Raw genomic sequence first — 23,328 nt, forward strand, 5'->3', positions numbered from 1 at the left:
TGCCTCTGTGCTGTCCTTCGGTCCGGCCTTCTCCAGCCATTGGGACCTGTTCATATTGGATATTCTGCAATCTGTTGGTGGTACCATATTTGCTGGTGGATTGTTCCAACAATGTAGTTTGAACACAGACGAATGTTAAAACTCTGAAGTCAGAAAGGTTCAAATAATGCCATGTGGTTTAACAGAATCAGAAGTAGCCACACACACACACCTGTATGGGCCTACATGACTCTCAGCAGCAACTTGACATGATAGTAGCACGTCCAGGCCAAGCGCTTATTAACTTGACGTGGAAATGCATGATATTAGTCTGGAGAACTGCTGTTTTTGGGGTTTTTTTTTTCTTTAGGGCGCTCATGCACCCCCAAAAAGGTTGGGCGGTCGACCCCACTGCCCATAGCAAGAACCTTCCCTGAGTAGCCTAATCCCCCTCTGTGACCACATGGTACCATAACAGGTATAAAAGAAAACACATCGACTTGCTCCGACCAGGCTTTTTCCAACCTGTTTTAGGACACTCAGATGCTAGCTGCTGCCCAGTCGCCTCCCTCTCCACCTCCTCCTCCTCTTCCTCAGCAGCTCCTCCGTCCCGCCCATCGCAACCTGGCTGCGCCGCGCACCGCCGACTGGAGGCAGAGTGCCGCTACTCCTCTTCCTCACGCCAGCGGAGAAGCAGACTGCAAGGACCCCAACACACAGGCTGTGTGGTTCATTCTTATTCATATCATTACATATGAAATAACGGAGAAGAAGAAGAAGAAAGGAACCTTATAAAAGCTGAAACCATCGTTTAAGGGATCTTGGAAGAAAGTGTGAGGAAGAGCTTGGACAGAAAAAGAAAGCAAGCGCGTGCCCCTGCGCAGCAGCCTTCAGCATCCTCCCTTTGCATCTCGTCCTCTTCTCTCCTCCTTCTTTGCCTTCTGTGCTTTTTTTTACAAGACTCCTGACTCTCCCACTCTGATCCCCAGCGACGGTTAAGTTCGCGCGAGCCGCGGCGTGTCCGTGTTTCTCTTACTGGAGCTTGGACCTCATTTCTGAGCAACTGGAAGTGTACCACCATCACCATCACCACCACCACCACAGCCCCGAGAGCTGGCTGGACTCTAGTTTTCCTCTTCCCGACACAGACGGATCATCCCTGCGTGGAGTCAAAGGGACTGGAAATTATTTATTCCTCTCACACCGACGTAACGCATGGTGGGAATTTCTGCCTCTTTTCAGTGTAAGTCCTCTAAATCTCAATTACGGATGTTTGTATGTTTATTTTATTTTATTTTATTATACTTTTATTTCGACCTAGTGGGATACTTTTATGTGGACATATGTGCCAAATTTAGCTGCTGACCCATAAAAAAAAAAATCACATTTGGAAATTCACTTCTTATCATAACCAACTTTATTCATGTCCAAAAGACTAAATCTGTGGGGGTTTTTTTTGGTTTTTTTTTTTTTTTTAAATACAACCTAAATGTAAGCTCTGCATCACATGGTTAAATTATTCAAGCAAGCTTAATTTATAGAAATAATTGCATACTTAATGTTTTTCCGCTGGACAACCCAACAACATGCATACCTCTGTATCACTGGTTGCAAAACCACTTTTATTTTGGGAGCAATTTTGGACAAATTCTCGGTGGCAAATCAGTCTGGAGGGCAAAAACATTTAAAATAGCTGCTCTCCACAAGAACCCAGAACAGCAGAAATAAGCTTTTCATTATTTACTGTTTGTTTAAATATTGACACCGGCGTGCAGCTGTGCGTGTCTTCATAAAAGGCAGATGTCAGCTGATGAGAGATGACCCACGACGCGTGGGCAACAGGCCTTTTAAGTTTATGATCAAGTTTGGTGAATTAAAGAGGAATGGCCATCACATCATCCTCAAAATGTTTCTTGTACCTAAGAGCAAAGCTACAGTATATGCCTGACTATATGTGAGAAATTTATTAAATTAATTTAGGTCATTTCACAAGATGTTAAAATCTCAGCTTTTATGTTTTTATCATTTTTTCAAAAGTAATTTGAACACATCAGCTTTGCCATATTTCGGTGTGGTTGAGAGTCAGTGTCTCTTCTCTTCTGCACATCTCTGTTTGGGAGTCCTAGAAAGACAGATTTTGCATGTGAGAGTTGCTGAAAACATCCCATGGAGCGCTGACACAACTGTCAAACACATCTTCTCCAAGCCACGTGAAGTTTCCATCTTCCCCCGCTGCGACTTTGTCATCTTAACCAAAAAAGCGCAGAAGAGAAAAAAAAAAAAAAAAAAAGAAAAAAAAGAAAACAAAATGAAGTGGCGCAGAGCTGAAATTAAAGGCTTTGGGCTATATTTTACTCCAGTGGGAATGTTTTTTGCCCTGGCTGGGGAAAAAAAGAGCAGACATGCGGGCTGGGGAGGGAGGCTGCTATGGCACAAGCTGCCTGCGATGCCAGACTCTTCTCACAGCTCAGATTAGAGAGGGAAAAGGGAAAGGATCTCCGGGAGAACCACAGGGCTTTGGCTGTTTTTCTAACGCATTCCATGTAAGCAAAGCTTCTGCAGGGATCTCTGAGACAGCAAGGCAGGAGTATAATGAGGAAAATACTTTTTTTTTATTTTTTATTTATTTATTTATTTATTTTTTTTACTAGGAAGCTGCACTGATGGTTAATGATGTAAATGAAGAAAATAAAGGAAAAGAAAGTGTGTTTACTCGGTTTAATGAACTATTCTAATAGTCTCATGTGGTTCATTTTTGTCCAAAATATCATGATTATGTTCTTTTTTTTTTACTCTTTTTAATTGCATACCAGTTATTATTATTTGTCATTACTTTATCTCTGTGGCGATGCTGAGTAACTGATAGCTCATTGTGTCATATGTTATTTTTTATTATTCTTTTACCACTGGGATTTCTATGAAGACGTGACTGAAAGGACCATTACCTGTAGTGTGTGTGTGTTTTTATGGAGATAAAAGAGAGCAAGAGACAAGGGGAAAGAAAGACTAAATGAAAGGTAAACAAAGCTGCTGATGAGGGGAGGGTAAACCATAAGTGATGTTTGCAGGTTGTCGCTGCGTTTGTGTGTGCACATGATTGCTCATGTCAACGTGTGTGTGTGTGTGTGTGCACTGTATAAACAGGCTCGTATTAACGATGGCAGCACTGTGGTCCAGGCTCCACAGCATCCGCTAACACTTCCAGGGGCCATCTGCCCAGCCATCAGCCTGCCTCACACCTGTTTTCCCTCCCTCCTCCTCTCCCTCCTCCTTCTCCTCCCCCCACAGCTCTGAGGCTATAGGGTCAAATGCATCAGACCGCTGCTCACACACATGGACGGCCTTGCAAAAAGGATGGCAGCCATTTTATTCTCGCCTTCACACACAGGCTGAGAATAACACACACAGGTATAAATAAATATAGATACATTTACCCCTGGCTTTCAGCTTGAACGAGTGAGGCTGAAAACGACTGCGTGCTGCCCGCACGCACACACTCTGTCTGGTGTGCAGATGATAAACTGACACACACTTGCTTTGGTTGGGTGTTTTTTTTTTTTTTTTTTACCCCCTCTTAGCCCTTTTTCATGTTAACCACAATTAATAGATTTCTAGTGGTTTATAGTGGATCCAAACACACCTTTCAAATCACAGCAACAAACAATGAATTACTCGTATTTCTGTGGGGCTAAAACATGTTTTTCCCTCCAGCACAGTTGCATTGAGGCTCCAGAACTGTGATGTAATTACAAAGCACTTCTTTTAAGTGTGACACACAGACATTTGGATGCAGTCCAGGTTTGATATATACGGTGAATAAGCAATGTTGACTCAGTTAATCTCAAAGCTTGTGCATATTTCTGCTGTAGCTGGAAGGCTTTACTGCATCACATGTCTGTATGCACGCCGTCTGCAGCTTGTGTGATCAGATCAGATATGGAGAAACACAACGTCCTTATGTGGAAAGAATGGTAAACGCAAAAGATTATATTATGTTCTTGAAGCCTTTTGGTTGTTCGAGTATTATAATTCTGAGTTTTAAATAATTGGGCTTTCTGGCTACTGCTCAGGAATTTTGTGACCACATTATGCTGATCTAAGAGAGGGGGGTTTGTTCTCACCTTCGAGAAAAACAACATCATTTTACAAAATTCATCACGTTTTTAGTCTCAAAACACTCAAACTAAAGCTGAGCCATCGTTCGCTTGTATTGAAGGTATTACTGTTGCTAGGTTACCTTTCTTTGGTAATTGAATTAAAATGAATTTCAAGTTGTAAAAGGTAAGTCCATACTATTATTGTAGACTCCTTTGATTAGTGAAACAAAATAACAGAATAACTATTGTGGTCACTACAATTAAGGTATGGACCTCTCTTTAAAAATGCAAAATGCACCGAGACGTCTCACAGTTTTTAACGAACAAATTTACAACATGTACCTGAAACATGTGGACTGGTGACCTGTCCAACGTGTACTCTGCCTCTCGCCCAATGATTGCTGAGATAGGCTCCAGCTTCCCACGTCCCTAAATTAGACCAAGCATTGGAGAAAATGAAACTAATAAACTTAAAACATGTATTTTTTTAATTGGATTTCAACTTAAAGTCGTCTCTTTTGAAACCCATGTAGCTTCCTAGTCAGCCCTTTAGATTGAAAGCACCCATCGACTGCTTCATCTGGGTGTCTTAATGAATTTGGTTGTATTTACTTGTTAATAACGCCTCAGACTGCGGACAGAGAAAGTTGGTGAACATGCGCAGCTCCCAGTTGCCGTCGGGCTGCAGATGTTCTGCAGAAGTGTGAGAAGAAAAGTTGGTTGTGGTCTTCTGACAATTTATGGTGATATAAAAGTAATGCAGACATTGTCGCTAAGTCGTAACGGCGAGCATGACTTCTCCAACACAGAGAGAAAGGGCGTGGCCGTATTGTAGCTCACTGGTTTCGCCTCACATGATTTTAATGCACATCTGTTTAAACTGTCTCATTTTCTATGTTGCTTACTAAACAAATGTTTATGTGAAAAGGCTGATGTACCAAATAAAGGCTCAAGGCTGTAAAGAGTTGACTGCAGGCTGGGTTTGTATCAGTCAGGACCCGCAGACTGATATAGTGTGGGACCAGCTGCTGAACTGGATTCTAAAACCAGTGTTCCATGAACTCCTTCAAGATGTATAGATCTGCTCTGATTATTCAGAGCCGTATGTTACAAAGTCCCTGAGTGAATTATAGATGGAATCGCGGTGTGTGTGTCCATGTGTGTGTGTGTGTGCATGCACACACCCGTGTCACTGTAGATCGATAATCCCATTGATGGTTATCAGCGAGGGGGCAGTTCTTCTCACTGCTTATTGAATTTCATCACCCATGAAAGAGCAGCAGTGGTTTAAAAAGGAGTTGCAGGTAGGCGCGTGTGTGTGTGAGAGTGTGTGTGTGGTTGTGTGAATCTGTGCGTGCATGTTCTCATACTCACAAAAGCAAGAGGTCTTTGTTTTACTGTGCTTGTGAGTTGGCCTTTTACGGAGGCTTATTTAATGTCAGAGTCAACAGCGAGCACTACAAACTGATTTTATTGGCCCTGTTCGTGTTTTTACTCCAGATAACATGAGACTTATAGAGCAAGTGAGGAAGAGGTCAGAAGGGCAGACTCAGACGTGTGAAATTTCAGAATGGTTTTTAAAGTGCAGGTCAATAAAAAAAAAAAAAAAAAGTATCAGACTGATAACTGACTGATTTCTGAACACGACTGAATCCAGTTTTTTCTTCCTCGGTCTCTGAACAGCTTCACAGAGACAGCTGCACAAGCGGTGTCATTAAAGATAGACAGCTGGGAGATGTAGTTTTTCAGGTGTTTAGCCACACCGCTAACCGTATCTACCACAGTCAGGGCTAAATACACACTGATGGACGTGTGCAGGACAGTAAAAAAAAACAAAAAAAACACAAATGCTGTCTCACATTCGCTGCTTGCTCAGTCCGCTCCATATAGACTGGGACCGAGTCGCTAATTAACTTTACTTTCGCTAACTATCACACACATGCAGGCTGTTGCACACACACACACAAACACACACATACAGAATCTCTCTCTTAGCCTTCCTCTCACGATGTCTGTCCCCTAGCTTTCTCTCTCTCTCTCTCTCTCTCTCTCTCTCTCATCCACTGTTTATTTTCCTGCCTCCATCTGGAGTCGGCTGATATTGTAATCGCCCTAATGCACATTGCCTTCCTTACCCACACACACACACACACACACACACACACACACACACACACACACACACACACACACACACACACACACTTGCACACAGAAACGCACTCATACAATGTGCCATCCTGACAAGCCCCTTTTCTTATTCTAGAAGATAAGCCACTGGATGTGATTGTATGTGTGTCTGTGTGTGTGAGTGTGTGTGTGTGTGTGAGAGAGTGTGTGATGTAAGTGTGCATGCAGGTGTCTATACAGTATGTCTTATGAATACAAAAGGACACACAGACACACAAGTGTGTTTCTCCCTGCTCTTTGCCAAAGGTAATGATATTGAATAGGCGTTCTGTAGTGATGTGGAGCGGCGATAATGCGGTCGAGTGAAGATGTTACCCGTTATTGCTCACCTCCTCAATATTCACCTGTCACCCAATTTACATTTAAAGATTAAACTGAGGAAAGGAGAAGAATTCAGGGGTGGTAAGATGAAAAGTGTGTCTGTTTGTGTGTTTGCCTATGCTAATGTGTGCATTTATTTTGGCATCTTCTTGAAGAGATTGGTTTGCAAAGAAAAGGACACTATGTGTGTATCTGTGTGTGTTTAGCAGCCTTACTGTGATGCCGTTTCTAATAGCTTTTGTTTTGTGATTCAGCTGCGGTTTAAACGGTTGGAAGGTGGGAACGTGAACGCTCACACAACTGCAGAGGAAACACAGACATGTTTGATTGATGGGAGGCGCGAGCAGTGAAACGGTGCGATAATGAGCCTTTTTTTTTTTTTTTTTTTTTTTTTTTTTATTCATTTAACTTAAGAGAAGAATTGTTCAAGAATAGACATTCTTGCTTCAGCACCAGCCAAGTTAATTTTTGCTCTTGTTTGTCTTAATCTGTGAGAGGTTGCAGAGCGGGAACAGACAGACAGACAGGCAACAGAAACAAACAGGTAGAAGTTCAGACAAACTGACAAAGAAAGAGGAAGACAGAATGAAGGAGGATGAAGGTGGAGAGGGGCTCTCGTCTGAGCCCGTCATGCTTAAGTAGTTTTAATCACCCGCTATGGTCGCTTCCTCCACTAAACCTCTGCATTGTTCCGGGTTGACCTGCAGGAGAACGCAAAAAATAATTGTCTTTAATCCTTTTCTTTCAGTTTTACCAAAAGGACATCATTTGCAATCAACACTGCAGCTTATCAGCTTGGATATTTGGTTTCCGCCTCAGATCTCGCTCATTAATTTTGATGTATGGATTTGGATGGACAGTAGACTTTATGAAAAGGGCAGCCGCCCAGAGCAGCCTGGTAAAAAGAAGTGTAATTAAGATCAGCAGACAGGGAAAGAGAGAGAGAGAGAGAGAAGAAGAGTGTGGATCGATAGATGCAGACAGCGGACCTTCTGTTTTTTTCCCCTCCGAGTATTGACATGTTCAGTCAATTACATCGAGAGAGAAGAAGAAAGAGGAGACGTGAGAGGTTGTGTTCAAAAATGTGTGTTAAGAAATGGAGCATGTCTTTGTTTACATCTAGTGAATGTCTGGAACCCCCACATGTGAGCAGGTGCAAACAGCTAACACTTATCAGAGTTTACAGTTTCTTTAACGTACATTAAAATCCAGTTGACTTCCTGCAGATGAGACGCAGCTGCTGTTTGAGGACCTCCAGTTGCTGCAAGCCTTTTTAACGCCATCGGCAGACACAATTAAAATCATTGTTTCCCCTTTCTTGTTGGTTAAAATCACACCACTACAGCCAAACAATAAGTTCCCTTTCTTTTGTGCTTGAATTTGACTTGCATGATGTTTATTGTTGGAAGAGAGAGAGGGGGGGGGGGGGGCTTCCAGCTGTTGTCACTTAGTGTCACAGACAAACAGGGAGGTGGGACAATAGGAAGACGGTCGCTTTCTCCATCTGATTGTCTTGTTGTCAAACCAGCAGCAGGTGCCTCAAAATGATAAACGCAAAGTGTCAATTATTTTGAGGAAGAGCCATTTTGGAAATTGCTTCAAAGAGAACGAGGGAGAGCGGGGGGGGGGGGGGGGGGGGGGGGGCAGTGGGGGTTACATAAAGAAATGAAAGGAGTTGCTCCATTTTCTCAAAATGGGGCCAAGTAAAAGCCTTATTTTGTTTAACTTATGGCGCATCCTGTCCCCACATGAACCCTGTTATTCCTATCCACTTTCTGGTCCCCTGAATCATGGCTAGCGCCCCCCCCCCCCCCCCCCCCCCCCCCGCCCCGCTAAGTGTTTGTTCGCTCACAGTCAGTGATGTCAAAATTACCGTCAATTTCTTTCTGAATATTAATGTTTGATGGCATTTCCACTTTTGAAAATGAATGAATGAATAAACAGAAGACAGATGCTCTAAACAACCACGCCGACTTAATTCTTTATTTTAAACCATTTTATTTTTGCTATGAAAAGGGGATGGAAAGCTAATGTTTGCTCTGTGAAAGTAGAAAGATGTTGCCGTTCTGCCGGACCGGGGATTCTGTTTGAAGATGTGTCTATATGTCAATGAATAGATAGAGATCCTAAGAGCTGCCTCTTCAACAGACATGTCAGACTGTTTGTCTAACAGCAAACCAAATCATCAGTTTGTCTGTATCTATCTCTGCTACCACAGATCTCCATTCTTTTATATAAATGCTTCACAATCTCTACTGTCATCTTATATACATTGTATTGTACATTCATGCCTCAAGTTGCTTTCATTGACTGAACCCTTCAGTGACCGCTGACCATGTGGACTTATCTTCCTCAACTGATCTTTTCCTAAAAAATATCAGCTATATCTGCATTGTATGTATTGTCATATGCCTTTACATTCATTGTGCTTGGTATCCAGTTAGTCAGCACAGTTGTGGATTTGTGTTGACTTGATTCTGCTGCAAACTCTGAAGTTTGATGGCTCCTGACGAGTAAAGCCGTGTTTGTCCTCTCTGCGCGATTTAGCCATTTGTGGAAGAATCCCACTTTTTCCAAGAGTTAAACAGATCCAGATTGTGGCGTAACTCTTTGGTCCTGTTAACACTTAGAGCAGGCACAGTGCAGATGAGCGGGAGAGGCTCTCACGGAGCAATGAAAATCCACGCGCGGGAGAGAACATAAATCCATCTTTCCTTGTAAGGTCTGAGATTTTTTTGCAGATGTTTTAAGATGTTTGGCTCGGGAGATGGTAATTTCTTACCCATCTGTCCTCTCTCCGCCCTTATGTCTCTTTATCAACATCTGGTTTTCGGTGCGGCAGGGAAACAAGTATCCTTTATAAGCCAAGGGTTCCCAGTTCCCCCTCTGCTTGTGCTATTAGCTTAACCTCAACTACTGCACTCTCTCTGTGCACACATACTCACATATGCTAACCATTAGGAAGTCATACCATTCAGAAAATGTAATAACTTTCAGTTAGAGGCAGAGATAAAGTATTTTGGCTTTTTTTTTGTTCACTCTTCACTTTTTCCATAACTGCAAAGAATTTGGGATTCTGGTTTTTATGCCTCCCCTGCGGGTGGACAAATTACTACCTAGATGTTAGTTTGAGGATGCTTTAGTGAAAGGAAAGCCCCCCCTCCTTTGAGGCATTTCAGAAGAAACCCTGGGTTTCTGCCTGCTGCACATTTATGAGTGAAAAGGGGACATGAATCCACAATCAGCAGTTCGGCTTGCAGGAATTTTATGGATGCACACAAACATGTTGCTGCACACTTTAGCATCACAAAGATGCTCTTAATTTACCATTTCCTCTGTGGCAGTATTAAATTGTCCACAAAATAATTCACAGCTGTGAAGGTATCATGTGTTGCAGTGCAGCTGCGACTTTATGTTTGCAAATGTAACCCTCTCGCACATAAGCCTAAACTATGATTCATACACACACATCTGCAGACTCACAGTTGCGCATTCACTAAATTGGTCTCTCATAAGCTCAAAAACAGAAGTTGGATATGCAAACAAAGCTTTGCAGCTCAGCACCATATGGCAGGGTTGTCAATCTAGAATGAAGGCATGCTGAGCATGCTTTGAGTGTGCCGTGTAAGGTGGTGCACAACGCTGTGTGTTTGATGGACTGAACAGTATTATGAGAATTATGCGGAATGTCATATTCATAGACGAATAAACACACACACACACACACACAAATACCAAGTCACCTTTTACACATTTTTGCTGCTGTTTTTTTTTTTTGTATGCGTGAACACAATTTGTACACACCTCCACAAACCCATGTCCTACACGTTGTTATTGAGTCACTTTGCAGATGCTTGCTGAGCTCATTGCTACTGCCAGTTACGTCCTAAATCACTGTTGTTCCTGAAACACACCACAGTCTTCAAGAAGCTTTTTTCAGCTATAGCTTTAACATGTTTTCCACTTCATTGGAGTGAAAGGCTTCTCTAAATATTTAATCCATTAATGGTAAAGCCTGCTACGGACTGGCGACCTGTTTAGGATGTACCCTGTCTCTCGCCTGCTAATTGCTGGGATAATCCCAAGCTTCCCCGCAACCTTGAACTGGACTAAGTGTGGAAAATAAATGAATGAATGGTTAAGGTTTGTAATGCTACACGGAAAATCAGCACACGCACACTGACACTAAACAATTAGAGTTGTCATTGTATGTGATAGTTAAAAACCTGGCGTGACAGAACTTGAGACTCTCTGCATCTACATCAAAGTCTGCTACTGTATTTAGCTAAAATAAGCATTTATAGTTGCCATTTTGCCCACGGCTACAAGATGAATTCACAGGAAAACATGCACCGACTCATGACAGATGCCCCTTTAACTGCTAAAGAGATAATGCATTAGTCGTGCATCGCCCCAGGCTTTGCCTCAAAAATAATAAAATTAAGTCACCCGCTGATGAGGGTGGAGGAAACACACACACAAACACACACGCACACACATACAGTTATATGTCAGTGCTTATCCTGGTGGTATATTTACTTATCATTATCTTCTGAAAAAGGAACAATACGTAATTTTGTCAAACATTTCCCTGCTTCCTTTGGTCTTAGAACTCCTCTACTATATTTCATATGAACGGTGCGTGTTCACAGTAAGCCTCCATGTTGTTTAGCTGCTGTGTCCTGCAGACATCTGTTTGCCTAAATGTGTGTGTTTTCTTGGTGAAGGTGGGTGGTTTCTCCATTGGAAATTGATTGCAGAGGATTAGATTGTGATTAGCAAAGGGGTGGGGAGCAGAGGGAGAGTTTGAGGAGATGGAAAAGTGACAGTGTAGCGGGGTAAAATATGGAGGGGATATTGCAGAAGTACCATATCATCAAGATGGGAGTTTCGATGCAGATTGTGATAAAGTCATGGCCAGCATGAAGGATCAAAGCTATCATCTCTTTTGAAGAAGTTAACACGAGCATGTTAATTAATTTAGAAGTGTTAATAATCTGCTTATGATGTAGTAAAGTTATAGTGGAACTGGTGAGAAACCTGAGGTACAGTGCCCAGTTAGACCAGTGGAAGAAATCCCAAATAGCTGTGTTTTTTGCCTGAAAACCACATCATTACACAGAGTGAGCGAGGTCTGTGTGTTTGTGGCTCTGATGTCAGCCTGTCTGCCTGTGCCAGCTGGAGAATGTGGCCCTGAAAATAGAAAAAGTGGGAAACAGAAAAAGGCTAGAACATTTGTTAATGACTCTAAGCTGGAGACTGACACCAGGAGTCACAGAGTGGGGGAGCCAGGATGGATGGAGGAAGTGACGGATAATAGAAAGAGAGTAAGAAACAGGACACACTGTATATGAGGTTGAGTAACATTTATGAGCTTCTAAATAGCTGAGCTCACAAGCTTCTACTTTTAGACAGGCAGGGTTGCTAAAGTGCTTCCATACAGGGTCAAAAAAATAACATATGAAATCAGTATTCCCAAATTCAACTAGTGGCTGAAGGAGGCTAAATAAACAGCACGCACACAACATGAACCTCTATCTATATATCTAAATCTATATCGTTGCAAAGCACATCTGACAAATAACTGACGTACACAAAATTACACAAACAGTCTTAGATCGTTATGTATATCGTTATGGAGATATAAAATGAGCTATATTGTGATATGAGATTTTGGTCATATCGCCCAGCTTTAGATAGATAGATAGATAGATAGATAGATAGATAGATAGATAGATAGATAGATAGATAGATAGATAGATAGATAGATAATACTTCTACAATAGACATATGAGGCTATATGTACGCTGATATCCCATCATCTTATGAAAACCATCAGTCTATCTGTCTCTACCATATTGTGTGTGATGGCAACAGTTGTGGTGTATAGAAGAGTAGTTAACCCAGTGCTGCATTTTATCAACGTGACAGATGTAAAGTATGGTAAAAAAGATGCATAAATATGTGTTACTGAGAAAGTCATGTCAGTCTTTTAGGTTATGATTTAAAAAGAAAATCATTAATAAAAGATGGAGACTGTTATCACTACAAGCGAAAAACTGCCTATACTAATATGACTTCATTGTTCAGAATTGTCTTGCTCTGCCAAAATGTGTAAAAGAGGCCATGATTATAACTGTAGACTTGTTTTTTGTTTTGTTTTTTTTGTCTCCTTGCTTTTCAGTCTGTTTCTTTCCCCATCATTCCTGTAAAAAAAAGTCTTTGCACTGCTTGTGTATACTGCATACGGTATGTGTGTGCATACATGTCCTTTGACACTATCTTCTACACTTGTTGCTATGGAAACAGTCTGTGCCTGCCTGTATGTGTGTGCATTTCATGAGAAGACCTCAAAATAGAGCATGTAACAGGTCTGGTCAGGAGGAGCAAGACCACATTCCGACCTCCAACAAGCTCTCATATAATTCACTTCTTCATGCTCAGCTCCCATCGTTGACAGACTGTTTGATGCTCCAGGCAGTGTCTGAGGAAGCTAGATAGGACAGTCGGCTTACCCAGGGCAGCAGCCAGGACAAATGGGGTCAGGTCCAAGGCCAGCAGTCCCACCGCCTGGCAATCTTGCTTCCATACATCGCTCATACACTGTCTGCCTTTCATGCCACAGTCACTGTTCCAGCTTTAATTACCTGAAAGCAAGTAAAAACATCCTGACTCTAGAGAGAGGATTTGTGAATGAGCCTTATTGTGTGTGTGCCACTGTGTGTGCTTGGGTGAAGAAGTTGGAACACGTTCTTGCATGGGAGCAAGACATTTTTCCAAACAGCTCAATCTTCTCTTCCACACAGACACAAACACCATCCCTTCACACACATCCTGACCTCAAGAAGCCAACCATCCCCACCCTCCTATCCCTTGTTGCCTGGGTTCCCATCCGCTGGTCTCCCATCCCCCTCCACAAGCACATCAGGTTCCTTCTGGTTCCCTTTCTGGTTCCTGACCAGCGGGGCTATCTCTGGATGGCCGGCGGTTCCTCTCATTCTGCTGACCCATTGTGTACTGAGTTGGGCAGGGCCCTGGGCCCCGGTGGCCGGGAGGGGAGCCAGGAATGGCTGGGTTCCTGTTGCTGCATTAGGTAAAGGAACTGTGGCACCATTTCCACTAGCCCTGCACAAATGCTGTGAAATGGATTTTAGGGCTATTTTTGTAGAAAATGTAAGCTGCTTCCTTACTTTTGGGAGAGTTGTTTCTTCGATAAGGCGAATTGGGTTGTTTAATTTGTGGCCTCAAATGTTTAAATAATGTAATCAAAATTTACTCCATATTTGTTGCAGGATATCTGTGTGTTTTTCATGTAGAAAGTGAATTACTTTCCTCTGGTTAAGGATGTAGCAGGAGAGAGGCACTCAATAATGAGTGAGAAGCAAAAAAAGATTTATATAAAACTTTATTTTTCTGAGAGAAAGACAGCAATACTATAATGGGATCCCAATCTCTAAACATTCTGGATGTCAACCTTCAGAGGAAGAAGTAAAAAATCTACTTCTTGTCTCCTCCTCCTTAAGACTGAGTCAAAGTGAAGCACGCTCACTATATTATCAGATTTTCTACCTGTCATCGCTTTGTCTTTCCACTATCAGCTGTGGTGTCTTGTGTACAGTCATGAAAAATCAAGCGCTCCATTCATCTCCGGTCATCTCTGTTTCAGAAAGCTGTAATTGCCCATGCTTCCCTCTCCTCTCCTTTGTCATCACAGTGCTGATCTGATTGGAACTGGACCGAATCCCCCGATGATGGACAAATAGATGATGGCTGTGTGTAAAGATTTATAGGTCTGACAAAGGTTGCCCAAGCTGAGACAAAATAAGATTTCTCAGCTTTACTTTTTATGTTATAGATGCTTGAGATGCACTTCTTGATGTTAAAAGGATTATCGAAGGAGTTTCCTGTTTTTGCTCCTCCACAAATCAAGCATTAGATGATCACCGATTAATGCAGGTGAAACAACAAAATGGTTTCTATATATAAAAAAATATGAACAACTAATCAGAGGGAAGCAAATGCTTTAAAAAGCTGGGAATTCAACAGCACACCCACCTACTTACTGACATGCATACACACACACACACCAAAGGGCCTGCACACATGTATACACTCGTAGCAAAAAAAAAAAAAAAAGTAATTTGTTCTACCTCATTAGCATGTATTGTGCCGAGCGGGTGTAACACACTGAAAGGTGAAATGGGTCCACCATGAATAGCACACCAGTCAGGCAGAGAAGAGGAGAGGGAAAGGAGAACGGGGGAGGAAGGGGGATTGAGGAGGAGAGGAGGAGAGTGTCCAGATGGCTGGGGACCTGCCGTACACACAGGGAGTCTCTTGCTTGCTTTTTTTTTTTTTTAATCATTATTATTTTCTTATCATACACTGCTGATTGCATCTTTGCGATTATACTCACTTTTGCTTGTTGTCTTTCTGCAGTCCATTCTTTTTTTTTTTTTTTTTGCAGCTCTCATCAACATACACAAAAGCCAAGTCCATGTGTCCTCCCCTCCTCCAGATTTGTTGCTCACTTGCAGAGATTGTGGACACACACACACACACACACACATGAGCACACACACATATGCTCTGAGAAGTAACGTGACTAGGAGGTAGAGTGCAGCTCAGTGCAGGCCAGTGTTCCTCCTACTGAAGCCTCTTCTAGACAAGCCAGTCACCTTCTCTCCCCCTTTGTGTCTCTTTCAGTTATCTCCTACATTTTACTTCACCCTTTTGTGTTTTTAAATGCGTCCCACTTGTTTTTAATTTGAAATGCTCATTTAACAACGTGAGCCATGGTTGCTGATAGATTCCGAAGTAGCAGCTTGCAGTGGTCAGAGGTTTTTTCCATTTTGGACAGCTTTTTTCATATTTTCTTTCTCCATCTTCATGACAGGGGTAAGACTATCTGTGATATAGAGTATTGAGATCATTTCTGGTTAGTTGCATCAGATTACAAAAACAAAAACAAAAAATCCAATCCAAGGCCATTTTTGGTTTGTCACAGGGAGGAAGAGTACGGTCATTTCCCCTGATGTTCCTTTTCCTTTCTCTCAGTGTTACACTGTGTACCACTGCCAGACTATCTGCTCATTTATCTTTCCATCTGTGTGTGTATCAGTGTGCCAGTCTGTCACTGACTGTCTGTGTCTCTCATCCGTCTTCTCTTGATTCCACCCCCCCTCTCAATCCCTTTTTTTTTCCTTTACACTTTTGCCTCTTTGCCTGCATATCTCCTACACTATGTCTTCCTCGAGTGTCTGCTTGGCAGTGACTAATGGTCTCCACTGGGGTGTAAACTCTGTGAGGAGTATTCTACAGGACACACACACTAACACATATGCACTCTTAGAAGACACATAAACATGCATTAGATTTAGACATATCTGTGTATGTGTGTGATGACGTGCTGTAAATCCATGTGGTCCAAATCTAACCCTGCATTTATCTGCCTCACTTTGCTTTTCTTTTTCTTTTTTTTTTTTTTTAACACATCCCTCGGTGCCATTTAAACTGCACAGTGACCGGAGGTCCCCACTGGTCTTCAGCATGTGTGTCTTTGTGTGTAAGAGCGAGAAAGACTTTTCTGAGTGCATGTTTCACTCCATCACCCTGCTATTCAATCGCAGCTCATTGACTCATCATTGAGTTGGACGTCTAAAGGCCCTTTGAGTTTACCAAGTCTTCCACAAAAAAGTCACTCCCATTGGCTTTTATGGAGCCATCACCCCCCACCCTCACTCACCTACACCCCCTTACATGCACACACTGGATGATGCACGCATGATGTCTCAATCCCACACAAAACAGTGTTGATGCGCCATTGCTCTATCCTCTTAGCAAAACGTTTTTCTCCTCATCAGCATTGTGCCAGCATTCAGTCTGTTAATGTGCCTGTCTGTTCTGAATTAAAGCACATATATCAACCCGTATATGAGACTTGCATAGGTTGTCTGACAGGCATTGTAGTGAAAACACGAAAAGGGGGAGATCTATGGCTGATGTGCTGTAAACTTCCTCAAAGCTGGTGTTGCACCTTCCCGACAAACTGGCTTGTTTAATTCTTGAATAAAATAAGCCTCTTGAAGCTTTTTCACAAGCTTTCACAAACAGAGAATGATTTAACCCAACATGACTCATATCCCATACAGTTGCAAATGTGGTATTTGAAATGCTTGTGCCTCCAGTGCATTTGCCCTTTTTTTACAAAAGCGATCAAATGGCAGGGGATGCCATTGTTACAAACAGGTGAAATTATAGGTATTACAAACTGTAGACCAATGCAAACAACTATCCACTGTTTGGCTTTGCAGGTTTGCAGAGCTTTTGTAGCTGTCTGTTGGATTATGTATTTTGGCAAACCTCTCGATGAAGTATTTGTTTTGTTGCCTGCCTCTGTTGCTGTTATTGCAGGTTTTTGTTGTGGATGAGATGGTGAAAGTGGGACTTATTCCACACAATCTGGGTCACGGGGGTTGAGATAAATCTTTTGAAAAGAGGTATAAAGACTCTGCAACAGTGCCATTCACACATATGTGGTAATTTCATTGCTTCTACCAGTGAGTCATTGAAACCATTTCAGGTTGAAAAAAAAAGGCACCTTTACTGATGGATCATGCTGTTTGACTGGCATTGGTTGGTACTGTGTAGCAAGGCAGGTCTTCCAGGCAAAACTGCTAGATGTAATCAATAACAAATCTCCAGTTACTATAGCTGAAGGGTGGGATATGAAATTAAGCTTCCAACTGTTTATTGAATAAACAAAATCCATTGTATCAATGTCTGCTGTTGAAGGAAATATGAACTTTAAAAGAGAGCCCACCTTTATGTGGATGTGAGTAATTTTAGGGGTGCAAGTATTAGGGGAAGTTTGTGAAGCTATTGCTGTTGTTTATAAGCACACACATTCTCAGTCTCATCCCGCTTATTGTGTTTCTCTTCCCTTCCTTTCTCTCCTCCATTATTGGCATTTTAAGCAGCACACCAGGGATCACGAAGGTTGTCGTCTTGCAATAATGTTGAGATGCTTTGTCTCTTATCCTCACTGCTGAGAGCAAACACACACACACACACATTCGCACTCAGAGGGGGATGTAAATGCAGTTAAAAGGAGGATCAGGGGAATTTTGGCTGGCTTTTTTTCTCTCTTTTTTTGTCCTTTACACTCCTGAACCTGAGATGAGAGATTGTGTGTTAAGTGTGGGCGCCTGTGTGGGTTTGCATGTGTGCAGATGCCTGTGAGCTGACAGGGAGTGAAAGCCCAGACATATGTTAATCAGATGTTGTGATGATGGCAGAGCAGAAGGAGAGAGAGAGGGGGGAAGAGAGAAGTGGAAGGAGGAATAAGGGGTGAAAAGAAACTGAGATTTTTGTGGATGGAGTGAGAGGGGAGAGAGAGAAGTGTTGGTCGTTGAGAGACATGGAGAAGAGAAATGAGGAGCACAACAATGGAAGTTACAAGAATTTGGGTTCTAAGAAAAAAACGAAAGACGAAAATCACTGCATCTATCAATTCAACTGGTTTTTATGGCAAATATGTACTACAGCCATTTGCACTTGTTTGAGTTTAGTGTATTTATGACCAGCACCATCCTCTGATAATTGGTTCTCTGTGAATAAACCATTACTGCATTACTGTCCAGACTGTCTAGTCTGGACTGATAAAACATTTGTGTCCTAAATCACTAGCTTCTATGCTTGTTATTTGGAGCATATAAGTGTGTTTGGTGTTAAACTTTCCATGTTTAACATGAGACAGCTTCACTCTTCGCTACAAGACACATACATCAGCAACAAGTGTAGTGCAGATATAATAATACACTTGTTCACTAATTAAACATGTATAAAAACACATTAAATAATCACTTAAACAGTGCTTAAACAAGTGTTACATACATTTTATGTTTACATGAAGACCTAGCAATAGTGCAATCTCAGTATACCCATGCTACTGCAGCTAACTCACGATGCTAACTTATGAGGCTAACTCAAGGCTAATGCTAACCACATACCTGTTAACTGGAGCTGAACATCTTCACTTCTTATTGTACTGTATTCTCGTAGAATACTGTACAATGTCATTTCAGCCCGAAACACATTAGCAGCATAAGAAAACAAGCTAACAAATGTTACAGTTATGCTCAGTGCTAAAATCATGTTACATACCTGATTTAAAAAAAAAAAAAAAAAAAAAAAAACCCAAAGAAATAATAGTCACACCAGAGACTAGATAATGTTTCCTCTGGTAGGAGCCATTAAATCCATAGGTGATTAACTCTGCTCTGATTGGTTATTTTCAACAGGTTTTGAGCATCTTTCCTCACAATGTTTTGCCCTCACAGCTTACACTTGTATGGCTTTACTTCAATTTAGTAGTAAATTCCAGTCAGGTTTTCAACCTCATCATGGCACTGAAACAGCTCTGGTTAAAGTCTTAAATAATATTAGATTGAATACTGATTCTAGTTCAGTATCAGTTCTGGTTCTGCTGGATCTCAGTGCTGTGTTACTTAGATCACAGGATTCTGTTGCACGGGCTGGAAAACTAGGTTGAACTTTCTGGAGTGGTCCTTAACTAGTGCAGGTCCTATTTAGAAGGTCAGAGTTATATTGTCACAATTGACAGCTATGAATCTGAGCGAGTGGCTATGACTTGTGGAGTACATCAGGGATCAGTTCTTGGACCTCTTCTGTTCAACTTGTATATTCTCCAATTGTGTTAAATACTACAGAACTTTAAGATCAATTATCACATTTATGCAGATGACACACAGCTTCATGTGTCTTTGTCACCAGATGACCACAGTCCAATAGACTCACTGGGCCAGTGTTTGGAGAAAAAAAAACATCTGGATGAGAAATAATTTTCTTCAAATAAATTAAGAAAAAACTGAGATTATTCTGTTTGGTAGCAAAGAGAAGAGAGTCAGTATTGGTAAACACCTGGAGACTCGAGCTTTTAAAACTATCAATCAAGTCTTAAACCTTGGTTGATAGACTCAGATCTGACTTTCAGCAGCCACATAAAAGCTGTCACTAAGAAGCTTTTTACCAACTCAGAAACATCAACAGGATTAAAAGTTTAGTCTCCCAGAAAGATCAGGAGAAACTCGTCCATGCATTCATCTCCAGTAGACTGGATTACTGTAAGGGTCTTTTAACAGGACTTTTTAAAAAGAGCATTAAACATCTGCAGCTCATCGAGATGCTGCTGCTAGAGCTTTAACTAGAACTAAGAGGTCTGAACACATCAAACCAGTTTTAAAATCTTTATACTGGCTTCAGTCAGTCACAGGACAGATTCCAAAACCCTGCTGATTGTTTACAAATCCCAGAATGGTTTAGGACCAGAATATATCTGTGTTCAGAGACTATAAACCAAGCAGAGCTCTTCGATCCAAAGACTCAAGTCAACTAGTCCAGACCAGAATCCAGACTAAACACGGAGAGTCACCATTTAGCTGTTATGCTGCAAACGTTGGAAAACAACTGGTAGTGGGGATTAAACCTTCACCAAATGTAGACACTTTTAAATCAAGGTAAAACAAAAAAAAACAAACTTTTCTCACTCTCATTATGAAATCTACTCAGCAACTTTCAATTAATCTTGTTTTTAATTATTTTAATGAGATTTGTGATTTTATTAGGATTTTGCTGTTTGTGTTGTCTTTTATGCTTTTCATCTGTAATGCTTATAATGTGTCATATAATACACTTTGAATTGTCTTGTACATGAAAAGTGCTACACAAATGACCTTGCCTTGCCAAATAATTTGTTGAAAAGTTTTCTGCTTTCTGTTTCTAGTGTGTATGTCATCAAAGATATAGTCACAACAGGGCAGGGGATCATAAGAATATCATCAATCCCAAAATGGTTTAAAAGGTTTTCATTCATAAAATAGTTTTAAATGATTATTTTTTTTCATTGATAGGAAGCGTTAGCTTTTTAGATAACTGTTTACAGTGCATTTATGTACAATGTTATTAAGCAGGCAGGTCCAACACAATCAATTACTTAGGCCCTGACAGAGGTGCTCTTAATTTGCAGACTAAATAGCATTATGCCAGGAGTTTCTTTCAGTATCCTCAGGACTGCTTGAAGAAAAATCATTTTTTTTCTATGGGTACTTGGTACCAGGTATTTTCTTATCCTTTCTCAAGTTTTAGCAAAGTTTAGTTGCATATTCATATGGAGAGAGTGAAATCTGAAACCATTAATTTCAGTTTTAAAGTGACTTTATTACTTAAGTCAATTTCCATTTACTGAAGGCTTAATAACTGAAAAGAGAAATAACAGTATTTTGATGTTATGAAAACGAGTATGCTTTTTAAGTCCTCCATCATTTCAGCTCCCACAGCTATTAGCTATGATCATTCAATTGTTGCTTTTTGGTATCAATTTATTATTAGACAAATACAAGATTCTAAAGTTCTTGGTGCTGGGAGACGATGGATGGGTTTCATTTTAAACCAAATGTTTTAATTACTGTATTTTGTAATCAAGATGCCATTTTAACATAATAACATTGTTTGTTTCTTTCTTTCTTTTTTCATTTCATTGGCTCTTTTTGGGAAATCCAACTGAACTAAGTAGACAGAAGTACCAAATTTTAGCCACATTGATGATATTGACACAAAGCATTAATTCATTACTTTTTGGCCTGAAAATATAGAACCCTAATCTTGGATAAACAAATACAGCGAGCAAATACGATGGTTTTAAAGAGTGTTGCACGAGAAACAGTTATCACAGAGAAATAAAAAGAAACGATTATAGAGAGGGGAAATCCAAGTGGAAGATGAGAGAAGAGGCAAGATGTGGGCCAAATCCACTCAAGAGAGTTCAGAGGGGGTTACAGAAGCAGGAGACCACTGCTCCAAATGGATTTTCCTTGTTTGTAATGAGGCTACTTCTTGCAAAGCATGTTGTGTCTTTAGGAGTGGTGGATGGAGAGAAGGACAGAGGTGAACAGAGATAAAGGAGTGGTGAAAATGGTTGGAAGTTGTAAGAAGAGAGCACCAGGAGGAGAGAGGCAATCACGGAAAAGAATATGAACAGGATTGAAAAAGTGATAAGTCCTGGATCTTTCTGCTGGTGTTCTGCCAGAGGGAGGAAGGAGGAAGGGGAAGAAAGGTGATGGGACAGACAGTTATTTCAGGTTGTGGTGCTGGGTGAAGAAAATCAATTTATGAAGGGAGATTTGTGTTTCAAGATATAACCTGTGTTGTTTTGTTGAGGGGTAAACAAAACCTTTGTTAACGAGTTATTTGCACATACAACTGTTAAGATAAACAGCATTTTGGGAGAAATATTGTCTTTTTTTTTCTGAAGTAGTTCATCAATTGATCTAATTCCCTGAAGTGCATGTGAACCAATCCAGCAGAGAGATAGCACAAGCTGCATGCAGGACACTTGTGTTTTTCCTTGGCCTTCATTTTCAAACTGTGGTTCAGAGCATTTAAATCAGAAACATATGAGACAGCTTCACCCAAGGAAATACTCTGTAAAGACAGTGACCTGTTTTAGCTATTCTTTTATGTGAATTCCACAGTTCTGCACTCATGTTACCTTCCTACTTCTTTTCTCCTTTCTTATTTTACCCTCCTGTCCCTTTTATTATCATCAATTTAAAGTGCTCTTGGCACCAGTTCTTTTCCTGCGTTGGCTTTAAATCTTTTGTTTGATTCCATGCAGTCTCCTCCAAAGAGGAACACTGAGCAATAAAACTGCGATTGATATGTATAAGCCTATTACCCACCATATATATATATATATATATATATATATATATATATATATATATATATATATATATATGTGTGTGTGTGTGTGTGTGTGTGTGTGTGTGTGTGTGTGTGTGTGTGTGTGTGTGTGCAGGTGGTAAGAATATAGGGATTTGTGCCCTGGATATTAATCCAAAAAGATTGAGGAAGACGATGAGAAGGAACAATGTGAGGAAACTTAGAAAAAGGACGGAGTGTTTATGAGAGCGAAAACAAGGGCAGAGAATGAAGCAGAGGGAGAAGTCAGAGGCAGCGCACAGATGGTGAGCTGTCAGCGGCCGGCTGTGCATGTGCATGTGTGTGTGTGTGTGTGTGTGTGTGTAAGTGTGCAGTGCTCATACCATACATATTTGGGGATGCTACATGAATGTGGAGTGCATGTCTGCCCTTGCTTGTGTGCATCCATGCATGCATGTGTCTGTGTGCCCTCTGAGCTGAGGAGAGGTACAGTATGTGCGCAGAGCTGTTCTACCCAGATGGCGTTGGCAAACAGACACTGCAAGGCTGGCAGAGTTGGCACAGATACTCAGTGCACAGTTGGCACTGCCAGCCACCATACTTTCCCCTATGTACTGGGGCGAGAGTACCTGCTGCCAGCATCCTGAGCTCATTGACTGTCTAGCTGCTGACTTACTCTACTGGTAAACTTCTACTGTTTTTGATCTCACTTTGACCCTGCATGAATATTAAACCTTTCATCTTCAAGGTCTCATTGTGCAGGAGCAGCACTTTGTAAATCAACAGATGCATTCACTGAAAAGGAAACACACTCAAGCCGTGAAGCATTATCAAATTGCCTGTCGCAAGACTTCACTTCACACCCTCTGCATTTCACATGGCTTCAGCAGTACACAGCTGCGCTGTAATCAATTCTGTTGCTTCTATTGTTCAACCAAGTGCCTTCATGTCTTAATTTCACTGTCAAATAACCAAACAGTGATGTGTCTTAACACACTGC

The 23,328-nt window shown here is 41.2% G+C and overlaps 1 protein-coding gene across 1 annotated transcript in view; it reads left to right on the forward strand.

Moving 5' to 3' along the window:
• Positions 1 to 1,129: 1,129 nt before the first annotated feature.
• Positions 1,130 to 23,328, forward strand: part of runx1t1 (RUNX1 partner transcriptional co-repressor 1) — a gene marked incomplete at its 3' end in the record, with an annotated part of 54,151 nt that continues 31,952 nt past the window's right edge. Inside the window, exon 1 of the mRNA XM_079258509.1 lies at positions 1,130 to 1,222. Coding sequence (XP_079114635.1) covers positions 1,195 to 1,222 — 28 coding nt within the window. The 5' untranslated portion in view covers positions 1,130 to 1,194. The remainder of the gene's footprint in view (positions 1,223 to 23,328) is intronic.

This window comes from Telmatherina bonti (genome assembly GCF_933228915.1).
Source record: "Telmatherina bonti genome assembly, chromosome: 19".
NCBI lineage: Eukaryota > Metazoa > Chordata > Actinopteri > Atheriniformes > Telmatherinidae > Telmatherina > Telmatherina bonti.